The sequence below is a fragment of the Salmo salar genome, chromosome 11 (assembly GCF_965601325.2).
Source record: "Salmo salar chromosome 11, fSalSal1, whole genome shotgun sequence".
NCBI lineage: Eukaryota > Metazoa > Chordata > Actinopteri > Salmoniformes > Salmonidae > Salmo > Salmo salar.
In genome coordinates, this window is record NC_138301.1 from 90,660,513 (window position 1) to 90,686,432 (window position 25,920).

A 25,920-nucleotide genomic window follows, 5' to 3' on the forward strand; every position below is an offset into this window, starting at 1 on the left:
ATTTTTGTACCAATTGAGAACTTTGGTCTAATTCCCTGAGATCTGGATCTTCTCTGGAAAATCATTATTTTAGTCTTTTTGGGGTTTACTGCCAGGGCCCAGGTCTGGCAGTACTGCTCTAGCAGGTCCAGGCTCTGCTGTAGGCCATGTGCTGTGGGTGACAGCAGGCATAGGTCACCTGCGAAGAGTAGGCATTTACCTTCTGAATTGTGGAGACTAACACCTGGCGCTGAGATTTTTCTAGAATAGTGGCCAATTCGTTAATGTAAATATTGAAGCGTGCAGGGCTCAGATTGCAACCCTGGCGAAGGCCCCGCCCCTGGTTAAAGAATTCTGTTTTTTTCTTACCAATTTTAATGCTGCACGTATTGCCAGTTTACATTGATTTAATTATGTCATATGTTTTACCCCCTACACCACTTTCAATAACTTTGTAGAACAGTTCTGTATGCCAAATAGAATCAAATGCTTTATGGAAGTCGATAAAGCAACCGTATATTTTGGTATTATTTTGGTGGACATGTTTATCTATCAGGGTGTGTAGGGTGTAAATATGATCAGTTGTGCGACGTTTTGGTATAAATCCAATTTGGCTTTTACTCAAGACATTGTGCTTATTAAGGAAGTTTAGAACTCTTACATTGATAATACTACAGAAAACCTTCCCCAGGTTACTGTTCACACAAATGCCTCTGTAATTGTTAGGGTCAAATTTGTCTCCGTTCTTAAAGATTGGGGTTATGAGTCCTTGATTCCAGATGTCAGGGAAATAACCTACACTCAGGATCAAATTAAACAGTTTTTAATTTAATTTAATCTCTCTCTCTCTCTCTCTCTCTCTCTCTCTCTCGCTCTCTCGCTCTCTCGCTCTCTCTCTCGCTCTCTCTCTCCCCCCCTTCTCTATCTCTCTCTCTTTCTCTCTCTCTCTTTTTATCTCCTCATCTCTTTCCCTGGGGCCAGACAGGTGACACATTTTCTTTTGATTCCATTGGGAGAGAACTCAGATTGATGCTTGAGGGAGCACCAACACAATACAGGAATTGCAATTATTAACTGGAGGAAGGTTGTCTGGGTTAACTCATGTTACCACACATATATGCTTACAGGTACACTATTTTATCTTAAGTTAATCTCAAGTGTGTATATTTTAGTCTAACCTATCAGGTTATTTTACTACATATAGTAATTTCACTCAAGGCTAAACATACAATCATATACATTGATAAGAGCCTCCAGTTGGTTTCAGTGTATATGGGCGAGCAGTGGTCCAGTCTCCCTGGGTGGTGTACTGTGGGCACTCGGTGATACTCTCACACGGTCAGATGACCCCTTTCATTAGCTAGCACTGTGCCTTCCTTCCTTTCCAGAGTTCCTTGGTGAAGCGGCCTATAATAAGACCGTGACGTCAGCCCCTAACTCTCTCTATCTCCCAAGGCCATGGCCATGCCTCACCACAAATGGAATTTGTGTCACAACCACAGCAGGCTCTGGTCTCTAACAATCAGTATCCCCCCCTACAGCCAGTGAGCAGATCATTCCTCACTCCAGAAATGGCTGCCTGCCACTGCTTTTTTCACACTATTTTATTCAATGTTAACAAAAATTATAAGGATTTGTGTATTATTTTGACGAGGCTTATGGGGAGAATTGTAAGATTTGAACTAGTGACCGGGGCTAAGAGGGTGCTAAGGCTTGCTTTAGTTTAGTCATCAAGTCAGCCAGTCCGTGTGGCAAAACCCAACGGCCAGGCTTTTCTTTCCTTATTTAACTTAACAAATCTGACAATGGCTAAGAGCATTCTATGGCGTGTGGAGAAGGAAGGAAACGCATGTCTCAGTCCTTTTCCCTTTCTTCTTTGAGATGTTCTGCAATTAGTGCAGGATCAACTTGTGGTACATTAGTGGGCTGGGAAGGGAAGGGAAGGGAAAGGGAAGGGAAAGGGAAGGGAAGGGAAGGGAAGGGAAGGGAAGGGAAGGGAAGGGAAGGGAAGGGAAGGGAAGGGAAGGGAAGGGAAGGGAAGGGAAGGGAAGGGAAGGGAAGGGAAGGGAAGGGAAGGGAAGGGGGTTACCTAGTCAGTTGCACAAACTAATGCATTCAACCAAAATGTCTTTCCGCATTTTTATTTTTATTTTTTATTTCACCTTTATTTAACCAGGTAGGCCAGTTGAGAACAAGTTCTCATTTACAACTGCGACCTGGCCAAGATAAAGCAAAGCAGTGTGACAAAAACAACAACACAGAATTACACATTGGATAAACAAATGTACAGTCAGTAACACAATAGAAAAATCTGTATACAGTGTGTGCAAATGAAGTAAGGAGGTAAGGCAATAAATAGGCCAATAGTGGCAAAGTAAATACAATTTAACAATTTACACTGGAGTGATATATGTGCAGATGAGGATGTGCAAGTAGAAATATTGGTGTGCAAAAGAGCAGAAAAACAAAAACAGATATGGGGATGAGGTAGGTAGTTGGTTGGATGGGCTATTTGCAGATGGTCTGTGTACAGCTGCAGTGATCGGTAAGCTGCTCTGACAGCTGACACTTAAAGTTAGTGAGGGAGATATAAGTCTCCAACTTCAGTGATTTTTGCAATTTGTTCCAGTCATTGGCAGCAGAGAACTGGAAGGAAAGGCGGCCAAAGGAGGTGTTGGCTTTGGGGATGACCAGTGAAATATACCTGCTGGAGCGCGTGCTATGGTTGGGTGTTGCTATGGTGACCAGTGAGCTGAGATAAGGCGGAGCTTTACCTAGCAAAGACTTATAGATGACCTGGAGCCAGTGGATTTGGTGAAGAATATGTAGCGAGGACCAGCCAACGAGAGCATACAGGTCGCAGTGGTGGGTAGTATATGGGGCTTTGGTGACAAATCGGATGGCACTGTGATAGACTGCATCCAATATGCTGAGTCGAGTGTTGGAGGCTATTTTTTAAATGAGATGGCCGAAGTCAAGGATCGGTTGGACAGTCAGTTTTACAAGGGTATGTTTGGCAGCATGTGTGAAGGAGGCTTTGTTGCAAAATAGGAAGCCGATTCTAGATTTAACTTTGGATTGGAGATGCTTAATATGAGTCTGGAAGGAGAGTTTACAGTCTAGCCAGACACCTAGGTATTTATAGTTGTCCACATATTCTAAGTCAGAACCGTCCAGAGTAGTGATGCTAGTCGGGCGGGTGCGGGCAGCGGTCGGTTGAAGAGCATGCATTTAGTTTACTAGCATTTAAGAGTAGTTGGAGGCCACGGAAGGAGTATTGTATGGCGTTGAAGCTCGTTTGGAGGTTTGTTAACACTGTGTCCAAAGAAGCGACAGATGTATACAGAATAGTGTCATCTGCGTAGAGGTGGATCGAAGAATCACCCGCAGCAAGAGCGACATCATTGATATATACAGAGAAAAGAGTTGGCCCGAGAATTGAACCCTGTGGCACTCCGATTTGACACACTGAACTCTATCTGAGAAGTAATTAGTGAACCAGGCAAGGCAGTCATTAGAGAAACCAAGGCTGTTGAGTCTGCCGATAAGAATACGGTGATTGACAGAGTCGAAAGCCTTGGCCAGGTCGATGAAGACGGCTGCATGGAACCGTATTTTATCGATGGCGGTTATGATATCGTTTAGGACCTTGAGCATGGCTGAGGTGCACCCGTGACTAGTTTGGAAACCAGATTGATAGCGGAAAAGGTACGGTGGGTTTCGAAATGGTCGGTTATCTGTTTGTTCACTTGGCTTTCGAAGACTTTAGACAGGCAGGGCAGGATGGATATAGGTCTGTAACAGTTTGGGTTTAGAGTGTCTCCCCCTTTGAAGAGGGGGATGACCGTGGCCACTTTCCAATCTTTAGGAATCTCAGACGATACGAAAGAGAGGTTGAACAGATTAGTAATAGGGGTTGCAACAATGGCGGCAGATAATTTTAGGAAGAGACGGTCCAGGTTGTCTAGCCCAGCTGATTTGTAGGCATCCAGATTTTTCAGCTCTTTTAGAACATCAGCTGTCTGGATTTGGGTGAAGGAGAAGCAGGGGGGGGCTTGGGCCAGTTGCTGCGGGGGGTGGAGAGCTGTTGGCCGGGGTTGGGGTAGCCAGGTAGAAAGCATGGCCAGCCATAGAGAAATGCTTATTGAAATTATCGATTATAGTGGATTTATCAGTGGTGACAGTGTTTCCTAGTCTCAGTGCAGTGGGCAGCTGGGAGGAGGTACTCTTATTCTGCATAGACTTTACAGTGTCCCAAAACCTTTTGGAATTAGTGCTGCAGGATGCAAATTTCTCTTTGAAAAAGCTAGCCTTTGCTTTCCTAACTGACTGTGTGTGTATAGGGTCCTGACTTCCCTGAAAAGTTGCATATCGCGGGGACTATTTGAAGCCAGTGCAGTACGCCACAGGATGTTTTTGTGCTGGTCAAGGGCAGTCAAGTCTGGAGTGAACCAAGGGCTATATCTGTTCTTAGTTTTACATTTTTTGAAAGGGGCTTGCTTATTTAAGATGGTGAGGAAAGCACTTTTAAAGAACAACCAGGCATCCTGTACTGATGGGATGAGGTCAATATTCTTCCAGGATACTTGGGCCAGGTTGATTAGAAAGGCCTGCTCACGGAAGTGTTTTAGGGAGCGTTTGACAGCGATGAGGGGTGGTCGTTTGACCGCGGACCCATAACAGACGCAGGCAATGAGGCAGTGATTGCTGAGATCCTGGTTGAAAACAGGTGTATTTAGAGGGCAAGTTGGTCGGGATGATATCTATGACGTGCCCATGTTTACGGCATTGGGGTTGTACCTGGTAGGTTCCTTGATAATTTGTGTGAGATTGAGGGCATCTAGCTTAGATTGTAGGACATCCGGGGTGTTAATCATATCCCAATTTAGGTAACCTAACAGTACGAACTCTGACGATAGATGGGGGGCAATCAATTCACATATGGTGTCCAGGGCACAGCTGGGAGCTGAGGGGGGTCTATAACAAGCGGCAACAGTGAGGGACTTCTTTCTGGAGAGATTGATCTTTTAAAGTAGAAGCTCGAACTGTTTGGGTACAGACCTGGATAGTATGACAGAACTCTGCAGGCTATCTCTACAGTAGATTGCAATTCCGCCCCCTTTTGCAGTTCTGTCTTGACGGAAAATGTTGTAATTGGGGATGGACATTTCTGGATTTTTGGTGGCCTTCCTTAGCCAGGATTCAGACACCGGCTAGGACATCAGGGTTGGCGGAGTGTGCTAAAGCAGTGAATAAAGCAAACTTAGGGAGGAGGCTTCTGATGTTAACATGCATGAATCCAAGGCTTTTACGGTTGCAGAAGTCAACAAATGAGAGTGCCTGGGGACACAGAGGGCCTGGGTTAACCTCTACATCACCAGAGGCACAGAGGAGGAGTTGGATGAGGGTAAGGCTATAGGCTAATAGAACTGGTTGTCTAGTGCTTTGGGAACAGAGAATAAAAGGAGCAGATTTCTCAGCGTGGTAGGATAGATTCAGGGCATAGTGTACAGACAAGGGTATGGTAGGGTGCGAGTACAGTGGAGGTAAACCTAGGCATTGAGTGACGATGAGAGAGGTTGCATCTCTGGAGGTGCCAGTTAAGCATGGTGCGGTCTCCGCATGTGTGGGGGGGTGGGACAAGGTGGCGATCTGAGGCATGTTGAGCAGGACTAGGGGCTCCGCAGTAAAATAAAACAATGAGAGCTGCCCTATACAACAGTATACAGTATTTAGTCAGCCACCAATTGTGCAAGTTCTCCCACTTAAAAAGATGAGAGAGGCCTCATCATAGGTACACTTCAACTATGACAGAAAAATGAGAGAAAAGAAATCCAGAAAATCACATTGTAGGATTTTTTATGAATTTATTTGCAAATTATGGTAGAAAATAAGTATTTGGTCAATAACAAAAGTTTATCTCAATACTTTGTTATATACCCTTTGTTGGCAATGACACAGGTCAAACGTTTTCTGTAAGTCTTCACAAGGTTTTCACACACTGTTGCTGGTATTTCGGCCCATTCCTCCATGCAGATCTCCTCTAGAGCAGTGATGTTTTGGGGCTGTCGCTGGGCAACACGGACTTTCAACTCCCTCCAAAGATTTTCTATGGGGTTGAGATCTGGAGACTGGCTAGGCCACTCCAGGACCTTGAAATGCTTCTTACGAAGCCACTCCTTCGTTGCCCGGGCGGTGTGTTTGGGATCATTGTCATGCTGAAAAACCCAGCCACGTTTCATCTTCAATGCCCTTGCTGATGGAAGGAGGTTTTCACTCAAAATCTCACGATACATGGCCCCATTCATTCTTTCCTTTACACGGATCAGTCGTCCTGGTCCCTTTGCAGAAAAACAGCCCCAAAGCATGATGTTTCAACCCCCATGCTTCACAGTAGGTATGGTGTTCTTTGGATGCAACTCAGCATTCTTTGTCCTCCAAACACGACGAGTTGAGTTTTTACCAAAAAGTTATATTCTCCCAATCCTCTTCTGGATCATCCAAATGCTCTCTTGCAAACTTCAGACAGGCCTGGACATGTACTGGCTTAAGCAGGGGGACACGTCTGGCACTGCAGGATTTGAGTCCCTGGCGGCGTAGTGTGTTACTGATGGTAGGCTTTGTTACTTTGGTCCCAGCTCTCTGCAGGTCATTCACTAGGTCCCCCCGTGTGGTTTTGGGATTTTTGCTCACCGTTCTTGTGATCATTTTGACCCCACGGGGTGAGATCTTGCGTGGAGCCCCAGATCGAGGGAGATTATCAGTGGTCTTGTATGTCTTCCATTTCCTAATAATTGCTCCCACAGTTGATTTATTCAAACCAAGCTGCTTACCTATTGCAGATTCATTCTTCCCAGCCTGGTGCAGGTCTACAATTCTGTTTCTGGTGTCCTTTGACAGCTCTTTGGTCTTGGCCATAGTGGAGTTTGGAGTGTGACTGTTTGAGGTTGTGGACAGGTGTCTTTTATACTGATAACAAGTTCAAACAGGTGCCATTAATACAGGTAACGAGTGGAGGACAGAGGAGCCTCTTAAAGAAGAAGTTACAGGTCTGTGAGAGCCAGAAATCTTGCTTGTTTGTAGGTGACCAAATACTTATTTTCCACCATAATTTGCAAATAAATTCATAAAAAATCCTACAATGTGATTTTCTGGATTTTCTTTCTCATTTTGTCTGTCATAGTTGACGTGTACCTATGATGAAAATTACAGGCCTCTCTCATCTTTTTAAGTGGGAGAACTTGCACAATTGGTGGCTGACTAAATACTTTTTTGCCTCACTGTACAAGGCATATTGACATTAGAGAGAGGCATAAAGCAATCACAGGTGTTGATTGGGAGAGCTAAGACAACAACGGGTGAGACAACAACGGGTTAATGGCGATGAATGGGCAGAGAGTGTCAGTTAGCTACACACTGGGCCTGAGTTCGAGGCTGGGGCCGACAGATCAAGAAAATGAAGTACCGTGTTAATGAACAGTCCAGCAGGCATCAGCTGTGTAGCCGAGTGATCATATGGTCCAATGAGCAGCAATAGATGAAACAGGGAGCCGTTCAGTAGAGATTACTACGCAAGGCGAGCGGGAGACACGGCGTTCAGGAAGCTAGTGGGCTGGGGCTAGCAGATAGATCTTCACCAACATACACGACGCAGAGGCCGGTTGAGAGCAAATCGGCCGGATTACACCAGCAGACCAGTCGTGATGGATCGGCGGGGCTCCGTGTCGAGAAAGGGTCCAGGCCAATTGGCAAGTTAGGTATTGTAGTTGGTGTACTTCGTTTGCTAGCAGGGAGATGGGCCTAGCACGAGGCTAGCTCGAGGATAACTGGTGCATGCTTCTGGACAAGGGCGTTAGCCACAATAGCCACTCGGTAGCAGCTATCTAGCTTGCGGCAGGAATCCGGTGATGTAGTGGATAAAAAGCAGTCCGATATGCTCAGGGCTGATATCGCGCTGTGCAGACTGGCAGGTATTATCCGGGCTATCCGGCTATAGCGGCTGGTGTCCGAGCTAAAGGTAAAGACCACTAGCAGTGGCTAACAATGACTAAATAGCTAGTAGCTAATTCGCTGGCTAGCTTCTGATGGCTAGCTGCTGATGGAGGTTCCAGTTATAAGGTCTAAAAAAATAGCAGATCCGTACCACATTGGGTGAGGCAGGTTGCAGGAAGGTATTATTAATTCAAAAATGGAAAAAAAGAGATTGAAATATAATGAAATGTATACAAAAAAACCCGAAAAAGACTGAATATTTTCATGGGAGAAAAACAAACACGTCTTCCTATTGCGGCATCTTGGATTTTTTTTTTTTAACCCAACCCCTTTGAATTAGAGAGGTGCTGGGGACTACCTTAATTGACGTCCACGTCCACATTTTCGCCAGCAGCATACTGCCCTGCATCCTGCTGCTGGCTTGCTTCTGAAGCTAAGCAGGGTTGTTCCTGGTCGGTCCCTAAATGGGAGACCAGATGCTGCTGGAAGTGGTGTTGCAGGGCCAGTAGGAGGCACTCTTTCCTTTGGTCTAAAAAATATCCCAATTCCCCTGTGTAGGGTGCTGTCTTTCGGATGGGACGTTAAACAGGTGTCCTGACTCTCTGAGGTCATTAAAGATCCCATGGCACTTATTGTAAGAGTAGGGGTGTTAACCCTGGTGTCCTGACTAAATTTCCAAGTTGTCCCTCATACCATCATGGTCACCTAATCATCCCCAGCTTACAATTGGCTTATTCATCCTCCTCCTGTGACTATTCCCCAGGTTGTTGCTGTAAATGAGAACAGGTTCTCAGTCAACTTACCTGGTAAAAGATATAAAATACAAATTGGTGCTTGGGATGCAGTTATTGTTACCCATATGGGAAAATTACATGAATTTCACATGTGAAAACAAGTGAACTGTTCCAAAAACACATGTTTACATGTGATCTTACACTGAGTACACAAAACATTAAGAACACCTGCTCTTTCTATGATGTAGACTGACCAGGTGAAAGCTATGATCCCTTATTGATGTCACTTGTTAAATCCACTTCAGTCAGTGTAGTTGAAGGAGATGGGTTAAAGTATTTTTAAGGGTTGAGACATGGAGTGTGCATGTATGCCATTCAGAGGGTGAATGGGAAAGACAAACGATTGAAGTGCCTTTTGAATGGGTTATGGTCATAGGTGCCAGGCGGTTTGTGTCAAGAATTGCAACGCTAATGGGTTTACGCTCAACAGTTTCCCTTGTGTATGAAGAATGGTCCACCACCCAAAGGACATCCAGACAACTTGACACTACTGTGGGCCAGCATCTCTGTTGAACACTTACGACACCTTGTAGAGTCCATGCCCCGACGAATTGACAGTGTTCTGAGGGCAAATGGAGGGGTGTTTGGTATACTCATGTGAAGTTAATGTGGTAACATGTGACAACATGTAAAGCAACATGTGATAACATGAAACTATAAATGTCAAAACGTGAAATTTCAGGTGAAATCGTGATTTTCCAGATGTGAAATCATGTGGTTTTTCTGTAAGGGTAACTAATGTTCCGAGCTCTGCTGTGTTAACTGCTGTGTTAATTGACTGATGTGGGATCAGGCATAAGACTGGCTCAGACTTCAACCTCTCACCTGAGTCTACAGTACAGGAGGTCTCACAGGAGAACACATTGTACCCTGCCTGCCTGCTGTGACGATGACATCACTGCTCAAGCTGCGCTGCTCAACACTCAACCCAGAGAATATTATTTCTAGATAGACACCGCATCTGCCCACAACAACAGTAAGATAACCAGGAGAAAGACAGCCTTGCATGTCAAGGTCCATGTGATGCAGGCTGAACGTGAGAATGCGAAGTTTGGCTACGCAAGACTAGGAGACAGAGAACAGACATTAACATCTTACTTTTGAAGCTGTGTATTGTTGACGTTGGCTGGACAGTTGGGTTTGTCTGTCTCTCCTATCCTGGTCTTTAATGTGTTAGATGTTTATGGCTCTAATCTGGAAGTGTCTCGTCTCTCCGTATGATGAGCGCCGTTAAGCACAGCCATGCGACTGCTACAGGCGGCCGGCCGTCTTTGATCCAAAGGAGCCTTGGCAGGCACGATGAGTTCATTAGACCTGTTCTTATGGGGCATTGTGGGAAATGCCTCTCTCCGTTTCCGTCTCGGCACGGCTGTCTTCTCAGATCACTTGGTGGCTTGAGGCTGCGGTCAAGGCTTTGCTGATGAAATGACCCCCACCTAGCAGACTAACAGGATATGACACGTTGAAGACTGCCGCCACGCGATTGGTGGACTTGACGGAGGTCCCTTTCTATTAAAGGTGATGGCAGAAATGTATTAGCCCTAATTGGCAAGAAATGGGCTGTGTCTAATGGCCAGCTCACGGTGTGTGTCGTGTCTCTGTGTGTGTTTTTTTTTGTTGCATTCAGAGAAATTAAGAAAGACAACTATACAGACAGCCAAGCATTCTGTCTACCTGTATCACGGTGTAGGTCTGGAATAAAGCCTTTGGCCTATCAAGAGACAGACAGGTCGACAGCTAGATATTCATGCAGCCAGCCAGCTAGGCAGACAGGCAGGCAGGCATAGGATCAGGTAGAAAGCCAGGGAGCCGTTAGTAGTCCCAGCCAGTGGTCCTCTCTCCTCAGACAGTCAGTCAGACAGGCTGTCATCACTGTGCTCACACCACTGTCCTCTCCTCTGGGAGTGGCGTCTCCTTTAGTCAGGACGTGTGAAGAACTCAATCGCTGCCCCCAGCCTGCCTGTCAATGTTTCAGTAATTAAAGTGTTTCACTCACCCACGGAGGACGAGACACCTTTCTCTCCCTCTCTCTGCCACTCTCCCTTTCTTTCTCTCTCTCTCTCTCTCTCTCTCTCTCTCTCTCTCTCTCTCTCTCTCTCTCTCTCTCTCTCTCTGCTGTGCGGAGCCAGATGAAGGAAGGAGGTGCTGTATTCTCACACAGTCTCCAGAGCCACTGAGGCATCTTCAGGTAACAGGCTAACATAGCAGAGGCAGGAGGAGAGCAGCCTGAACGCATCGACAGCAAAACCTACCCTCACAATGTCAGCTTCAAGACTCAATCAGTGAAATAGTCTGGCTGATGACATTTATGACTCATTTGTCAGTAATGTTGTTACGGTTACCATTTACAACCAGATGGTCTAATCAGACCTTGATGATGCAGCTTTACCGTCAGCCTGCGGCTCCTAATAGCTTGCCTCATCTACCTCACTCCAATATGCAATTTAGCAGACGATTTAATCCAAAGCTACTTATAGTAATGTGTGCATACTTTTTTGCACGGGGGGCCCCAGCGGGAATCGAAGCCACGGTCTTGGCGTTGAAAGTGCCGTACTCTACCAACCAAGTCACACAGGTCCAATAGCCGAGAGCAGCGACAGGTATCGGTGACAGTGGTAGAGAGAGAAAGTAGGTCGGTACTATACCTCCTCAAGCCTCCCCTCTCCAGCTGCGGAGGGAAATCTGTCATGTAAGAGCGCATTTCCTGTGTGGCTCTGTGTAAATATAGTAGCACTGGTGTTTCTCCCAGGAACCTTCCCTTGGTGTGTGATTTGGTGTGAAGACTCTGCCCGCCACAGGACTGCCTGCCATCCAGTCTAAGCCATGTCCTGTTAGCTACTAGGAACAGAGTTGTAGACAATCTAGAATATAAACTCGGCAAAAAAAGAACCGTCCTCTCACTGTCAACTGCGTTTATTTTCAGCAAACTTAACATGTGTAAATATTTTTATGGACATAACAAGATTCAACAACTGAGACATAAAATGAACAAGTTCAACAGACATGTGACTAACAGAAATGGAATAATGTGTCCCTGAACAAAGGGGGGGTCAAAATCAAAAGTAACAGTATCTGGTGTGGCCACCAGCTGCATTAAGCACTGCAGTGCATCTCCTCCTCATGGACTGCACTAGATTTGCCAGTTCTTGCTGTGAGATGTTTCCCCACTCTTCCACCAAGGCACCTGCAAGTTCCCGGACATTTCTGGGGGGAATGGCCCTAGCCCTCACCCTCCGATCCAACAGGTCCCAGACGTGCTCAATGGGATTGAGATCCGGGCTCTTCGCTGGCCATGGTAGAACACTGACATTCCTGTCTTGCAGGAAATCACGCACAGAATGGGCAGTATGGCTGGTGGCATTGTCATGCTGGAGGGTCATGTCAGGATGGGCCTGCAGGAAGGGTACCACATGAGGGAGGAGGATGTCTTCCCTGTAATGCACAGCATTGAGATCGCCTGCAATGACAACAAGCTCAGTCCGATGATGCTGTGACACACCGCCCCAGACCATGACGGACCCTCCACCTACAAATCGATCCCGCTCCAGAGTACAGGCCTCGGTGTAACGCTCATTCCTTCGACGATAAACGCAAATCCGACCATCACCCCTGGTGAGACAAAACCGCGACTCGTCAGTGAAGAGCACTTTTTGCCAGTCCTGTCTGGTCCAGCGACGGTGGGTTTGTGGCCACAGGCGACGTTGTTTCCGGTGATGTCTGGTGAGGACCTGCCTTACAACAGGCCTACAAGCCCTCAGTCCAGCCTCTCTCAGCCTATTGCGGACAGTCTGAGCACTGATGGAGGGATTGTGTGTTCCTGATGTAACTCGGGCAGTTGTTGTTGCCATCCTGTACCTGTCCCGCAGGTGTGATGTTTGGATGTACCGATCCTGTGCAGGTGTTGTTACCTGTGGTCTGCCACTGCGAGGATGATCAGCTGTCCGTCCTGTCTCCCTGTAGCACTGTCTTAGGCGTCTCACAGTACGGACGTTGCAATTTATTGCTCTGGCCACATCTGCAGTCCTCATGCTTCCTTGCAGCATGCCTAAGGCACGTTCACGCAGATGAGCAGGGACCCTGGGCATCTTTCTTTTGGTGTTTTTCAGAGTTAGTAGAAAGGCCTCTTTAGTGTCCTAAGTTTTCATAACTGTGACCTTAATTGCCTACCTAAGCTGTTAGTGTCTTAACGACCGTTCCACAGGTGCATGTTCATTAATTGTTTATGGTTAATTGAACAAGCATGGGAAACAGTGTTTAAACCCTTTACCATGAAGATCTCTGAAGTTATTTGGATTTTTACGAATTATCTTTGAAAGACAGGGTACTGAAAAAGGGATGTTTCTTTTTTTGCTAAGTTTATCAAGAATATAGCCACACTCATCTAGCACATAGCATTGAGAACTATATGTTTCTTAGAGCTTGGTGAACGTGGTTGTCCTATGGTTATTTAGCATAAAATCTTCATAAAACGTTCTGGGAATGGTGCAGGATAGTCGCTTGGAAAATTCTCAGCACGTATTTTTTAATTGAACCTTTATTTAACTTGGCCAGTCAGTTAAGAACAAATTCTTAATGACGGCCAAACCCCGACGACTCTGGGCAAATTGTGCGCCGCCCTATGGGACTCCCAGTTCTTCAGCATAACGTTTCCTACTGGTTTCCTCATGGTTCTATTTAAAGTCAAGTTCTCAAATTGTTCTGAGAATGTAAAAAAAACAAAACCTACATTAAGTTCTCAGAACGTTAAGGAAACTTTCCATAAAAACCACAATTACTTTTTTTTTATGTTCAGTGAACGTTCTAAGAATGGTATTTAAAAACATATACATTCCGTTCTCAGCATCAACAAAACTCTCTCTATCCTCTGTCTTGTTAAGTGCGTTCAGTGTGTTTGCCCCACCCACTAATTGGCCACACCTGATCTTAATGTTTGCTTGTTTCCTTTGAAATGGGGTTTGTTTGAATATACTAAATGAACAGATTTGTATGTGTAAAAAAAACATAGCTTATTAGCACCATCCTGGTGGTGCAGTGGACTAATTTCATGGATAGGGAACAGAAGATCATACAGTAGGTTTGACTTGCACTGATTCTGTGTCACCCAAAAAAAGATGACGGCTTACCAAAAGGCCTCCTGCGGGGACGGGGGCCTGGGATTTAAAAAAATATATAAATACAAGATAAATAAAGGGCAAAACACACATCACAGCAAGAGAGACAACACAGCACTACATAAAGAGAGACCCAAGACAACAACATAGCAAGGCATCAACACATGACAACACAGCATGGTAGCAACACCACATAACAACAACATGGTAGCAGCACAACATGGTAGCAGCACAAAACATGGTACAAAAATGATTGGGCACAGTCAACAGCACAAAGGTCAAGAAGGTAGAGACAACAATACATCACACAAAGCAGCCACAACTGTCTGTAAGAGTGTCCATGGTTGAGTCTTTGAATGAAGAGATGGAGATAAAACGGTCCAGTTTGAGTGTTTGTTGCAGCCCGTTCCAGTCGCTAGCTGCAGCGAACTGAAAAGAGGAGCGACCCAGGGATGTGTGTGCTTTGGGGACCTATAACAGAATGTGACTAGCAGAACAGGTGTTGTATGTGGAGGATGAGGGCTGCAGTAGATATCTCAGATAGGGGGGAGTGAGGTCTAAGAGGGTTTTATAAATAAGCATCAAACAGTGGGTCTTGCAACAGGTATACAGAGATGACCAGTTTACAGAGGAGTATAGAGTGCAGTGATGTGTCCTATAAGGAGCATTGGTGGCAAATCTGATGACCAAATGGTAAAGAACAACTAGACGCTCGAGAGCACCCTTACCTGCTGATCTATAAATTATGTCTCCGTAATCTAGCATGGGTAGGATGGTCATCTGAATCAGGGTTAGTTTGGCAGCTGGGGTGAAAGAGGAGTGATTATGATAGAGGAAACCAAGTCTAGATTTAACTTTAGCCTGCAGCTTCGATACTGTATGTGCTGAGAGAAGGACAGTGCACCGTCTAGCCATACTCCCAAGTACTTGCATGAGGTGACTACCTCATGCTCTAAACCCTCAATAACACCTGTGGGAAGAGGGGCATTCTTCTTACCAAATCACATGACCTTTGCTTTGGAGGTGTTCAGAACAAGGTTAAGGGTAGAGAAAGCTTGTTGGACACTAAGAAAGCTGTTTGTTGTAGAGCATTTAACACAAAATTCGGGGAGGGGCCAACTGAGTTTAAGACTTGAGTCTTGGGGTACTCCCTTGGTGACAGGCAGTGGCTGAGACAGCAGATTTTCTGACTTTATACCCTGCACTCTTTGAGGGAGGTAGTTAGCAAACCAGGCCAAAAACCCCTCAGATACACCAATACCTCTTAGCCGATTAATGCCTAAGGAAATTCATTTCCATGTGTCGTATCTGTACTTGGAGTTCAAAAAAGTGAACTGAAAATAAGGTAGCAGTGTTATTAAGAGTCTTCTTGAAATATTAAGTGAAAGTTTTCAAGAAGTTCATCAAAAACTTCCAAATAACCTATCATTTATGTTCTCAGAGCATTAATAAATCCTTCCAGAAAAACTTTCAAGGAACCAGAGTAAAATTTTCTCAGAACCTCCCTGAAACCTAAACATCAAAATTCCCCTGGACAGTCGAAATGTTCATTTCCGTTCTTAGAACGTTTTAAGAACGTTCTGTTTTGCCGGTCAGGAAACATATGGTTTTCTTCCCACAACCAATGTGAAACCAAAAACGTACGTTCCCACAACTTCCAAGGAACCAAATGTGCTTGCTGGGCAGTCCATATACAGGTGAACGCTCTCTACAATATACACTGAGTTCTGCCATTGCTACATTTTTTTACTTTTTTTTATGTGTCATATGAGAACAGTCCCAGTCCCAAGTTAGTGAGTTCAGTCCAAAGGTCCATACGGGTGAAAGCTCTCCACAATATACGCTTAAGATTTCTGCCATATGCTATTTTTGGTATACTGATAAGGGGTGACTGCCACAGGATAGGGAAACATCACCAAGGACCCACAAGAGGAAATAAATGTGTGTGTGTGTGTCCATGCTTTCATCAGTGTGTGTGTGTGTGTGTGTGTGTGTGTGTGTGTGTGTGTGTGTGTGTGTGTGTCTTTGTGTATTTGTCTGCCGTCTGACTGTGTGTGACTAATGGCCGATAGCATCATCCTCCATATTTCCTGTGGCATCGCCTGGCGCCCACATAGATATACTGTGGTGATGAGAAAGGGATATTAAAACCCACTCCTCTTCAGCTCTGAGCTGGCTGTCTGCCCCTCACACATAAAAACCATGCCCTCATGTCCCCATCACACACACACACACACACACGCACGCACGCACACGCACACGCACACGCGCACACACACACACACACATTTAAGAGCTAAGTTTCATTGTTGATTCGGGCTGATCCATTATTACGATATCAAACCTATCAAATTCAATGATACATTACAACATATTGTATATCATTAAACTGATTCTTACCCACTACAACATATTGTATATCATTAAACTGATTCTTACCCACTACAACATATTGTATATCATTAAACTGATTCTTACCCACTACAACATATTGTATATCATTAAACTGATTCTTACCCATTAAACTCATTCTTACCCACTACAACATATTGTATATCATTAAACTGATTCTTACCCACTACAACATATTGTATATCATTAAACTGATTCTTACCCACTACAACATATTGTATATCATTAAACTGATTCTTACCCACTACAACATATTGTATATCATTAAACTGATTCTTACCCACAGTAACCTTTGTTCATTACCTCACTTGTAGTGTCTTGTTTTGTCTCATGGTCAAAATGGAGTCATGTCGAGCACATGTCTGGCGTCTCCTGCCTAGCCTGTGCTCATTATATTGTGACTTGACCTGCCTGTTACTGACACAGTGGTGTGAGGCCTCGCCGGGATCGCTCTGTCTCTATCTCTCGCTCACTCTTTCTCGCTCTCCAACTTTCTTTCTCTCGCTCTCCCTCCCCCCCTCTCTATCTCCCTATCTCTCTCCTCTCTCACTCTGTCTGTCTGTCTGTCTCTTTCTCTCTCTGAGTACCCTGTGTGTGCGTGTGTGTGCGTGTGTGTGGCTGTGTGTGTGTCTGGCGCTGTGAGTCACACCACGTGTCTGTGCTGATGCAGAGTGTGCGGTGGACTCTATTGTCTGGGTCCTGTGGGCTCTTAACTCACACACGCACCCATGTGCCCAGTCTGTGTGTGTGTGTGTGTGTGTGTGTGTGTGTGTGTGTGTGTGTGTGTGTGTGTGTGTGTGTGTGTGTGTGTGTGTGTGTGTGTGTGTGTGTGTGTGTGTGTGTGTGCAGTGCAGTCCTCTGGGTTTATCAATAGAGGGAACCGTAGATTCTTGCTCTATAAGCTGTACGTTTGATTCAGTATTTGATAGGATAATATTTGATATTAGATTAACACAGACATTGATTGTCTGTGTCTGCGCATGTGTGTGTCAGACCTGGGTTCAAATACATGTGTATTAAATACTTGTTTTTTGTGTATTTGAGTATTTTCAAATAATGTGGCCCAAAGCAACTACTTCTATTTGAAGTATTTCAAAGTATTTCAAAAACCAAACAGACCTGGGTTCAAATGCATGGGAGTGTAGGAGTATTTATTTGTATGTGTATTTGAGTATTTCCAAATACAGTATGAGTATTTTCAAATGTTTGCCAATACTTTCCAAGGGTATTCCCTTGTGTTTTCCAAAAAAATGTCTAAATACTTATTCCAAATGTCTTTGAAAGTAATTAAAATACCCTAAATAGTATATGAACCCAGGTCTTTGTGTGTGTGTGTGTGTGTGTGTGTGTGTGTGTGTGTGTGTGTGTGTGTGTGTGTGTGTGTGTGTGTGTGTGTGTGTGTGTGTGTGTGTGGATGCACAGTGGGGTTGTTGCAACAACTCTGTCACATGTAGTGATGCATAATGCCTTTACCCTCCAACACCCTGCATGATCTCTCAACCCATAAAGCTACTCTACACCTCTCTCTCTTCTCCTCGATCCCTCTATCCTCCCTCTATTTAGCTTAAATCATTACGTTGTTATTTATATTCATGCGTTATATCCTCTCCTCCTACTCCCTCTCTCCTCACAATAATCCATATATATCTCCCTCTCTGTCCACCTCTCCTTCTCTTCCTGTCCTTCCAATTCCCCCTCTCTCTCTCTCTCTCTCTCCAGCCCAGAGCGTGGGTTTTAGTGCAGCACTTAGTTGTCTCTGCTTCTAATGCAGCCTGCCAGCTGTGGCTCTGAAGCTGACGTTCACACACAATGACCTGCTGCTCGCTGCTCCACTGGGAACACATCTTGAGAGAGAGAGAGAAAGGGGGAATCAGGCGGATTCAAATTTGATAGCACATGTAATCAAACAGTAATTATTATGCTATAGGCTGTGTGATAGGTACTGAATATGGCCCTGAGTAGACATGCGTCTTCTGAATGCACTCACCTGACTCGCCTTCCGTTGTCTTGTGTGTACCTGAACAGGATCCTGGCTACGGTGGGCTCAGACTTTGACCTGAGGACTCTGCGGGCGGTGAGAGTACTCAGACCTCTCAAACTGGTGTCTGGCATCCCCAGTAAGTCACTGACATCAACAACAGGTCAAAGGTTGCTCAGTGTGCACCATAACGTTACTGTAGCATGAATGAAAGATTCAAGATTTTTAAACAGATCATTCGCTTTTCAAAACACAAACACAAACTGACTAGACAAATAACATATCTTATTTTACCTTACATGGACTACATACCAATGGTACCCTCTCTCCCTACAACCTCCACCTCTCTCCATTCCCCCTCCACCACTCTCCTTACCCCTCCACCTCTCTCCCTACCCCTCCACCTCTCTCCTTACCCCCTCCACCACTCTCCTTACCCCTCCACCTCTCTCCCTACCCCTCCACCTCTCTCCTTACCCCTCCACCTCTCTCCTTACCCCCTCCACCTCTCTCCTTACCCCTCCACCTCTCTCCTTACCCCCTCCACCTCTCTCCTTACCCCTCCACCTCTCTCCTTACCCCCTCCACCTCTCTCCTTACCCCCTCCACCTCTCTCCCTACCCCTCCACCTCTCTCCCTACCCCTCCACCTCTCTCCTTACCCCCTCCACCTCTCTCCTTACCCCCTCCACCTCTCTCCTTACCCCCTCCACCTCTCTCCCTCTACCTCCACCTCTCTCCATTCCCCCTCCACCTCTCTCCCCCTCCACCTCTCTCCTTACCCCCTCCACCTCTCTACATTCCCCCTCCACCTCTCTCCCCCTCCACCTCTCTCCTTACCCCCTCCACCTCTCTCCTTACCCCCTCCACCTATCTCCATTCCCCCTCCACCTCTCTCCATTCCCCCTCCACCTCTCTCCCCCTCCATCTCTCTCCATTCCCCCTCTAACTCTCTCCCTCCCCATCTCTCTCTCCCCTCCACCTCTCTCCATTCCCCCACCACTTCTCTCCATTCCCCCTCCAACTCTCTCTCCCTTCCCCCTCCACCTCTCTCCTTACCCCCTCCACCTCTCTCTCTCTTCCTCCACCTCTCTCCCCCTCCACCTCTCTCTCTCTTCCTCCACCTCCCTCCCCCTCCACCTCTCTCCTTACCCCCTCCACCTCTCTCTCTCTTCCTCCACCTCTCTCCCCCTCCACCTCTCTCCTTACCCCCTCCACCTCTCTCTCTCCCCCTCCACCTCTCTCCCCCTCCACCTCTCTCCATTCCCCCTCCAACTCTCTCCATTCCCCCTCCAACTCTCTCCCTCCCCCTCCACCTCTCTCTCCCCCTTCCACCTCTCTCCCTACCCCCTCCAACTCTCTCCCTCCTCCTTCCACCTCTCTCCCTACCCCTCCACCTCTCTCCCTACCCCCTCCATCTCTCTCCCTCCCCCTTCCACTTCTCTCTCTACCACCTTCACCTCTCTCCCTCCCCCCTCCACCTCTCTCTCTACCCCTCTACCTTTCTCCTTCCCCTGCCACCCCCTCATCTCCCCCCTCCACCTCTCTCTCTACCCCCGGTCCATCTCTCTCCACAGGTCTTCAGGTGGTGTTGAAGTCTATCATGAAGGCCATGGTGCCTCTGCTCCAGATAGGCATGCTGCTCTTCTTCGCCATACTCATGTTTGCCATCATCGGAGTGGAGTTCTACATGGGCAAGTTCCACTCCACCTGCTTCACTGTCGACACTGGTGAGTGCTCAATGGATTACACATACATAGTTCATACACACAAACACAGACAAACCAGCACAGACACCACACAGACAAACACACACAGACATACATACACACACACACAATAGGTAATGGGAACGCAACACAGAGTACCAAGTTTTAGGCCTCGCTGGCTTGTTTACATGTTGATAGACTGCTTTTTTATTGGCAGATTTTGTTAGCTCACCTCTCAAGGTTGGATAAGTATGTCTGTTTGGGGAAGGAGTGGACAGAGCTGAAATGTAGATATTCTCCCACTGGAGTCAGCGTGTAGAGTGTAGAGTTGAACATGGATCTGATAGTAGATAGTTACAGCATGCATACTTTACCAGCTGCAGGGTGTAGAGGGTGAGTTGAGCATAGTGATGACAGCTGTCCCAGCTGGAGCTGTGTGTGTGTGTGTGTGTGTGTGTGTGTGTGTGTGTGTGTGTGTGTGTGTGTGTGTGTGTGTGTGTGTGTGTGTGTGTGTGTGTGTGTGTGTGTGTGTGTGTGTGTGTGTGTGTGTGTGTGTGTGTGTGTGTGTGTGTGTGTGTGTGTGCGCGCACGCATTTGACCCCCTGTATGCTGGTGGTGTGGAAAGGTCTTGACAGTGTGCTAAGTGTGTGTAGATGTTGAGTTGTGTGTGTGTGTGTGTGTGTGTGTGTGTGTGTGTGTCAAGCACGTGAATCTTCAGCAGGTGTGCGGCTGCGTTCAGCGCTGAGTGCATGTCAGTGTGTTTCTGTGTGTACAGTCGCTAGTGAACATCTACACACCCCTTGTACAGTCTTTACATTTTGCTGCCTTAAAATTACATCTCAGAAGGGAATAAATGACATTTTTTTTCCCCTTACCGATCTACACACCCTACTCCACATTTTCAAAGTAAAATAAGAATTATAGAAATGTTCCAAATTAATAAAAAAAGAAATAAAAAACATGTCTTGATTGCGTATGTCTTCCCACCCCAGTAATATTTGGTGGAAGCACCTTCAGCAGCAATTACAGCTGTGAATCATTTTGAATAAGATTCTACAAACTCTGCATAACTCGTATGGCAACATTTATCCATTGTTTTTGTAGAAATTGCTCAGGCTCAGTACATTTGGATGGGAGTCATTGATGGACAGCAATATTCAAACCTTGTGTCTGATTTTCAAGGAAATTCCTGAGTGGTCCAGCCTCAGGAATGAAGCTGGACCACTAAGGAACACTCAACACCTCTTGGAAAGCTATTCTGGTGTGTCTTGAAATCTGCTTGAGACAACGTTTGAATATTGCTGTCCATCAATGACTCCCAACCAAATATACTGAGCTTGAGCAATTTTTGACAAAAACTATAAATAAATGTTGCCCTAAGAGTTGGTGTCACGTTCGTCGTATGGTGTGGACCAAAACGCAGCGGGAATGTGTATGCTCATCTTCTTATTTATTAGAGAAACGAAACAAAACACTTGAACAAAAACAACGACGAAAAACAGTCGCGTAAGGACAAATTTTACATTTTTACATTTTAGTCATTTAGCAGACGCTCTTATCCAGAGCGACTTACAGTAGTGAATGCATACATTTCAATTAATTTCATACATATTTTTTTTTCTTTTTCGTACTATACGGAGAAACAACTACCCACAAATCCCAATGAACAAACACCCCTATTAAATAGGACCTTCAATTAGAGGCAACGAGGAACAGCTGCCTCCAATTGAAGGTCAACCCAATAAACTTAGCATAGAAATAGAATACATAGACACAGACATAGAAATAGACTAACATAGAACATTGCCCAAAACCCCCGAAACACACTAAACAAACACCCCCCTGACACGCCCTGACCACACTACAATAACAAACAACTCCTTTACTGGTCAGGACGTGACAGTTGGTAGAAAGTTGGTAGAATCTTATTCAAAATGATTCACAGCTGTAATGGCTGCCAAAGGTGCTTCCACCAAGTATTACCTCTGGGGTGGGAAGACATATGCATCTTCATTTTGTGTTTTTTATTCATTTGAAAAATATTCAAAACATTTTCTTTCAGTTTGGAAATGTGGAGTAGGTTGTGAACATCCATAAGGAATATAATCTAATTGAATAAATGTGTAGATTATATTTTAATGTAACAAAATGTGCAAGGGGTGTGTAGACCTTCGCTAGGCACTGTATGTGTGTGTATGTTGTATTTTAAGCTAATGTAATTTTCCAGTGTGTTTGTTTTATATGTAATTACTAGGGCTGTGACGGTCATGGAATTTCGGATGATGGTTATTTGTCCAGTCAAATGCTCCCTCCCCCCTTCCCTCCCTCCCTCTCCCTCCCCCCACCTACTCTCTCTCTCCCTCCCCCTCCCTCTACCATCTCATCTCCCCCATCCAGGTGAGCGTGCGGCAGCGTTCCCCTGTGGTACAGAGGCCCCAGCCAGGATGTGTCCTAACGGTACAGAGTGTACAGAGTACTGGATCGGCCCCAACTATGGCATCACCAACTTTGACAACATCCTGTTCGCCGTGCTCACCGTCTTCCAGTGCATCACCATGGAGGGATGGGTGGACATCCTCTACAACGTGAGCTCTCTCTCTTTCTTTCCCTCGCTCTACTTCTTTCTTCTCTCTCTCTCTCGTTCTCTCTCTCTTTCTCCCTCTCTCTCTTTTGCGCTTTCTCAAACCACATATCACTTACAGTATTCTTAACTCAAATATGAATAGGTTAGCAAAAATCCAGTAACTTTCCTAAAAATTCCCCCCAAAATCCTGGTCAGAAGATTCCTTAGAATCAGACGGGGAATAAGCAGGAAATCCGTGAATCCTGGGAGATTTGGGGAAAGTTTTCGGAAATGTGCAACCCTACAGTACACACACACAACACTGTTTCACCTTTTCTTAACTTAAAGCTGACACATCACACACGTTCTTTCTATCTCTGTGTATTCTATCTGGTATGCAGTGAGCTGGAGCATGACAGTGTAGAGAAAGCATGAATGGAGAGAGCTTCTGTAGGGGTTTGATTTGTCAGTTTGGGTTCTACATGACTGAGTAGCAAACAGCACAGGGGATCTGGAGGGAGTGTACCTGTCTGCTGTGCCACTGTGTGTGTATGTGCACAGAATGTCACACACACACACACACACACACACACACAGACACACGCACACATCCGTGCAATTCCCTGGGTCCTGGCTCCACACTGTCTTGAGTTGGAAAGCTGAATTAGTTAAATGTGGTTTTTGTCTAGACTGGGATTGCAAAATGCTGGTAACTTTCCAAAAATGCTCAGGTTTTCCTCTTATTCCCTTCTGATTCCCCGGGAACCTGGTCATTTTGGGGGAGTTATCGGAATATTGCAGCCCTAGCCTAGACAGTTTGAATAAAGACCAGCTCATGTTGGAGAACCAGGACTAGCAGATGGCAGTTTAGATTTCCCCCTGCTGCATTCTGGCTTTTTCCTTTTTCACCCCAAATCCTAGGATAGCAGCATATGCAACCCCCTACAACTTCCAGCACCAATACCTCCCCCTCCCTTTTCTCTCCATGCTCCTCCTCTTGTTCCTCTTCATAAAGCCTCTCCTGTTGCCTGTTTTCTCGTAATGCTGAGCAGCTCCACCTGTGTGGATCCATGCTGCTGTTGGAACAGATTCACCTGGCTTTTAGTGCACCTGTCGCTTCCTGTCCCTCTCTCTCTTCCTCTCCCCTTCATTTCTTCCTCTCCTCTTTATCTCTCCCTCTCTTCCCTTTTATCTATCTCTTTCCTCCCTCTCCCCTTGCTCTCTCCCATCTCTTTCTATCAGTGATTCAGTTTAATTCGAAGGGGCTTTGTTGGCATGGGAAACATATGTTTACATTGCCAAAGCAAATGAAATAAACAATCAACAAAAGTGAGAAGAATCAAATTCAACAACATCAACAAAAGATGTGAAAAAGATGAAGACATTTAAAGTGTTATATTATTAGCTACGCACAGTGTTTCATCAATGTGCAAATAGTTGTAGTACTAATTGTTAGGGAAGATAATTGAACAGATAAATATTGGTGGTATTTACAGTGTTGTTTGTGCTGCACTGGTTGCCCTTTTCTCATGGCAACGGGCTACAAATCTTTATGCTGTGATTGCACACTGAAGTATTTCTCCTAACAGATATGGGGTTTATCAATGTTTGATATATTTTTGAATTCTTTGTGGGTCTGTGTAATCTGAGGGAAATATGTGTCTCTAATATGGTCATACATTTGGCAGGAGGTCAGGAAGTGCAGCTCAGTTTCCACCTCATTTTGTGGACAGTCGGCACATAACTTGTCTTCTCTTGAGAGTCAGGTCTGCCTATGGTGACCTTTCTCAATAGCAAGGCTGTGCTCACTGAGTCTGTGCATAGTCCAGGATGTTCATCATTTGGGGTCAGTCACAGTGCTCAGGTGTTCTGCCACTGTGTACTCTCTGTTAAAGGCCAGATAGCCTTCCAACTTGCTCTGTTTTCTTTGGTTGATTCTTTCCAGTGTCAAATAGTTCTCTTTTTGCTCTTTCATAATTTGTTTGCGTTTATTGTGTTGCTGTCCTGGGGGTCTGTTTGTGATTGTGAACAATGCCCCAGAACCAGCTGGCTGAGGGGACTTTTCTCTCTGTAGATGAGGGCTTTGTGGTGGAATGGGTGGGCATCACTTCCTTCTAGGTGGTTGTAGAATTGAACAGCTCTTTTCTGGAGCTAGCAGGTATGGTGTTAATTCTGCATGCATTGTTTGGGGGTTTGCATTGTACACAAAGTATATTTTTGCAGAATTCTGTATGTCTCAATTGGGCGTTTGTCCCATTTTGTGAATTCTTGGTTGGTGAGACCTCACAACCATAGAGGGCAATGGGTTCTACAACTGATTGAAGTATTTCCCTAATTGGGATGTTGAGTTTTATGTTCCTTATGATGGCATAGAAGGCCCTAGCTTGCCTTGTCTCTTAGATGGTTCACAGCCTTGTGGAAGTTACCTGTGGTGCATTCTTTGTGTGCTCTAGGGCAACGGTGTCTACTGTAGATAGAATTTGTATTTGTTGTCCTGGCATTATTTTGGTCTTCATTTCTATTGCTCACTCTCCCCTCTGTCTCTCTCAATCAAAGTTTATTGGCCTCGTACACAGTTTATTAGATGTTATAGTGTGTGCAGTGAAATGCTTATGTAACTAGCTCCTAGCAATGCAGTAAAATGTCAATCAAGTACACAAATAATTAAAACGTAAAAAAAGAAAAGAAAGTAAGAATGTTGGGTTGAATCCAATTAACAACCCAAATAGCACTGTAACAGTAATCACAATGCAATATATACATAAGTACAGTGCATTCAGAAAGTATTCAGATCCCTTCCCTTTTTCCATATTTTGTTACGTTACAGCCTTATTCTAAAATGTATTAAATAAAACACTTTCCTCATCAATCTACACGCAATACCCCATAATGACAAAGCGAAAACAGTTTTTGGTAAATTTTTACAAATTTATAAAAAATAACAAACATAAATACCTGATTTACATAAGTATTCAGACCCTTTTGTATGAGACTCGAAATTGTGCCCAGGTCATCCTGTTTCTATACATATGTACACCAGATTAATTTACACAAGATATAAGAATGATATGTACAGCAGTAGATATATTAGAGTGAGCCATGCCAAGAACACAGTGTATAAATAAATAAGTGGTGTGTATAAAGTGTAATTAAAAAACAAAGTACAGTAGTATACATTTTAGAATGAGCTACAGTACCAGCCAAAAGTTTGGACACACCAGGGTTTTTCTTTATTTTCACTATTTTCTACTTTGTATAATAGTAGTGAAGACATCAAAACTATGAAATAACACATATGGAATCATGTAGTAACTAAGTGTTAAACAAATCAAAATATATTTGAGATTTGAGATTCTTCAAAGTAGCCACCCTTTGCCTTGATG

At 45.0% G+C, this 25,920-nt stretch overlaps 1 protein-coding gene across 1 annotated transcript in view; it reads left to right on the forward strand.

Annotated features, from left to right (window-relative positions):
* Positions 1-25,920, forward strand: part of cacna1bb (calcium voltage-gated channel subunit alpha1 Bb) — a 222,509-nt gene that overhangs the window by 63,539 nt on the left and 133,050 nt on the right. Inside the window, exons 5-7 of the mRNA XM_082958138.1 lie at positions 18,314-18,405; positions 19,843-19,995; positions 22,372-22,559. Coding sequence (XP_082814264.1) covers positions 18,314-18,405; positions 19,843-19,995; positions 22,372-22,559 — 433 coding nt within the window. The remainder of the gene's footprint in view (positions 1-18,313; positions 18,406-19,842; positions 19,996-22,371; positions 22,560-25,920) is intronic.